This window comes from Merops nubicus, unplaced genomic scaffold (assembly GCF_000691845.1).
Source record: "Merops nubicus isolate BGI_N331 unplaced genomic scaffold, ASM69184v1 scaffold43195, whole genome shotgun sequence".
NCBI lineage: Eukaryota > Metazoa > Chordata > Aves > Coraciiformes > Meropidae > Merops > Merops nubicus.
In genome coordinates this window covers 1-2,928 of record NW_008609689.1, presented here as the reverse complement: position 1 = coordinate 2,928, position 2,928 = coordinate 1, and the positions used below count along the sequence as shown (strand labels likewise).

General features: G+C 63.3%; 1 protein-coding gene across 1 annotated transcript; it reads left to right on the top strand.

Moving 5' to 3' along the window:
• Nucleotides 1–181: 181 nt before the first annotated feature.
• Nucleotides 182–2,704, top strand: ZDHHC16 (zinc finger, DHHC-type containing 16; the record flags this gene model as incomplete). Its single annotated transcript, XM_008940660.1, has 8 exons — nucleotides 182–270; nucleotides 484–512; nucleotides 685–818; nucleotides 1,038–1,085; nucleotides 1,582–1,667; nucleotides 1,996–2,119; nucleotides 2,194–2,264; nucleotides 2,590–2,704. Coding segments are annotated over 8 exons (696 nt in total), but the record flags the coding sequence as incomplete, so codon positions are not given.
• Between the last annotated feature and the right edge of the window lie 224 nt (nucleotides 2,705–2,928).

Sequence of the window (2,928 nt, the reverse complement as noted above, 5' to 3'; positions counted from 1 at the left end):
GTTGGAGCCCCTCTGGCTGGGCACTGGGGACCAGCTACAGACCATCACTGGGAACAGCCAGAGGCCTCCTCCAGATCGGGGCAGTCAGGCAGGGGGTCGCAGGGGTGGGGAGGAGTGTGGGGTGCCCAGGATGGGTGTGGGGCTCAGGCAGGGGCACAACTCTCTTCTGACCTGTGCACAGGCCAAGGACGATCTCACAGGCGTCTCCATCTGCAGGAAATGCATTGCCCCCAAGCCAGCTCGCACCCACCACTGCAGCATCTGCAACAGGTAGGGCTCTTCCCTCTGCCCACCTGGGACCACCAGCCCCTGGGACCCTTCCCTTGCCCCTGCTGTGCTGTGAGACCTGGGCCCCTTTCTCTCTGCTCTGCTGGCTTCTGGCCTCTGCCACAGCCTATGGGCCTCTGGGGGGTGCTGTCTGCCCCCTCCCAAACAACGTGCTTGTGCTGGCACTGATGTGGCTGCTGCTCTCCTTCCTCCCAGGTGTGTGCTGAAGATGGACCACCACTGCCGTATCCTTCTGCAGTACTAACCCATGGTGCTCTCCTGGGGGGAGCCGGCCCTGCTTCCCCTTCTCTCTGCCCTGCTCCTCTCCCAAGTCAGCCCAGAAGAACTGCCCCGGTCCCTGGGGTGGGTTTGGACCCGCAGTCTGTCGTGGTTACATACCTTTAACCCCAGAGCCAGCCTGGCTGAACAACTGTGTGGGACACTACAACCACCGCTACTTCTTCTCCTTCTGCCTGTTCATGACCATGGGCTGTATCTACTGTAGCATCAGTGGCTGGGAGATGTTCCGGGATGCCTATGCAGCCATCGAGGTGAGCAGGCAAGCTCTGGCCCTGGCTCAGCTGTGCACTGGGGCTGCCTGGGCTCCCCGGGCTGAGCTTGCAGAATGAGGCCAGGCCTCATGGTGACTTTGCTTCTGTTCTCCTTTCTCCTGCAAGTCCCCCAGCTGCCCTAGTCTCGTGGGGGGGGGTGAGGGAGAAGGGCCCCTTCTCTGTGACACGTAACTAGTGCCCTGTTTTCCATCCCCCTAGAGAATGAAACTGCTTGAGAAGGAGAGACTGCAGGTGGCTGCCAACCAGGTGGGACATCCCTGCCGCCCCGCTGCTCCAGGCAGTGTGGAGCGGAGCTGCCCTGTGGGCCGGCTCCTGCTTGGGGCCACAAGCAGCCCCCGTGTTCACCTCACGCTGGAGAGCCAGGGCTCGCCGGGCAGCTCTGCTACAGGTGCTGCCTCCAGCAGCGCGGGCTCCGGCTGGCGGCGGCAGCTCAGTCCCCACGCTCCTGGGGAAGCTGCAGCAGCGCCCACCTCTCACCTCAGCCACGCTTTGGGGTTCCCTGCCCCACAGCTGCTCCCTGACCTCCAGCCCGCTGCTTCGCACCTCGGCGCTGGCTCTTGGGTGTCTGTCTTCTGGCTGTCTCAGGCTGCCTCCCCATCGCCCTGGCCGTTGTGTTGGTTCTGGCTGTAGTCCTTTTTTGCTGTCCAAGCTCTGCATCAGTGAGGGGTGCAGCAGTTCCCCAGGCTGGCTTCAAGTTGTAAAGCAGTTTGGGTAATCCTCCTGCTCTCTGGTCATTTTTCAGACGTATTACCAGACCCCGCCGCCCACCTTCTCCTTCCGCCAGCGAGCTTTCCACAAGAGCGTGGTCTACCTTTGGGTCCTGTGCAGGTGAGGGGGTGCAGGGGCTGGGGGAAGCAGCATGCAGCCCCCTGCCCTGGCACAGGGCTCACCCTCTGCCTTCCACAGCTGGGCTGGTTGCTCTAGTACAGATGTCCCTGCCCTGCCAGCTCATGGGCCGTGGAGAAGGAGAGGTTTCAGCTCTGTCACAGGGGATTAGGTGGGGCAGAAGGTGCCATAGGCCTGGGAGGCAGCAGTGTGGGGGGGGTGTGCCCATCCTACACAACTGTGGGTACAGGGAGGCAGCCTTGGTCCCCCATGGCTGCAGCACCAGGGAAGGAGGACCCGTATGGAACCTGCCACCCCTTGCCATCTCCAGCTCAGTTGCGTTGGCCTTGGGTGCCCTCACGCTGTGGCACGCCGCCCTCATCACCCGTGGGGAAACCAGCATCGAGCGGCACATCAACAAGAAGGAGAGGCAGAGGCTGCAGAAGAAAGGCAAGGTGAGTGCAGCCCACAGAGCGGGAGGGCTGGCTGGGGCAGAGCTGGATGTGATGTGCCTGGCCCTGACCCACAGGTCTTCAGGAACCCTTACAGTTACGGCAGCTGGGATAACTGGAAGGTGTTTCTGGGCGTGGATGTGCCAAGGTAAAGCCCTGGGAAGGCGCTGCCTCAGCAGTGTGTGGGAACGTTCAGACACTGGAGTTCTTCCCAGGCAGCTGGGGCAGAGCAGGACAGCGAGCAGCCCATGCTGTGCGCTGCTCTGGGCTTCCCAAGGCATGGAGGACCTGGGTATGAGCTCCCCCCTGGCAAGCTCTGCTCCATCCAGCTCCTTTGCCAGGAGAGTCCTGGTGGAGGAGCTTGGCCATTGTGGCAGCTCAGGGACAGGCTCATGACCCTGGCTTGGCTCTGCAGAGCCAAGAAGTGCCAAGACTTCACCTTTTTGCTGCAGCCTCACCCCTCTTCCCCACAGGCACTGGCTCACCCGTGTCCTGCTGCCCTCTCCTCACCTGCCCCATGGGACAGGCCTGAGCTGGGACCTGCCTCCCTGCATAGCCGAGCATCGCGTACCGCTCCTGGCCATCTGAGCCCTGGGCACCACGGACGCCCCTCCCTGCAGGCAGGGGAGCGCACGGGACCTGCTCTACCACCCTGGCTCCCTTGGGAGCAAGCACACAGCACAAGGCAGGTCCCAGCATGCGTCACCGACCGGACCCAGAGCTGCGGGGCAGTCTGTGGGCAGCACTGGTGCCTGGACGCCTGCTCTCGTGGCTCCTTCGGGGCTGGCGGGGGCCCCCCGGGGAGCGCAACC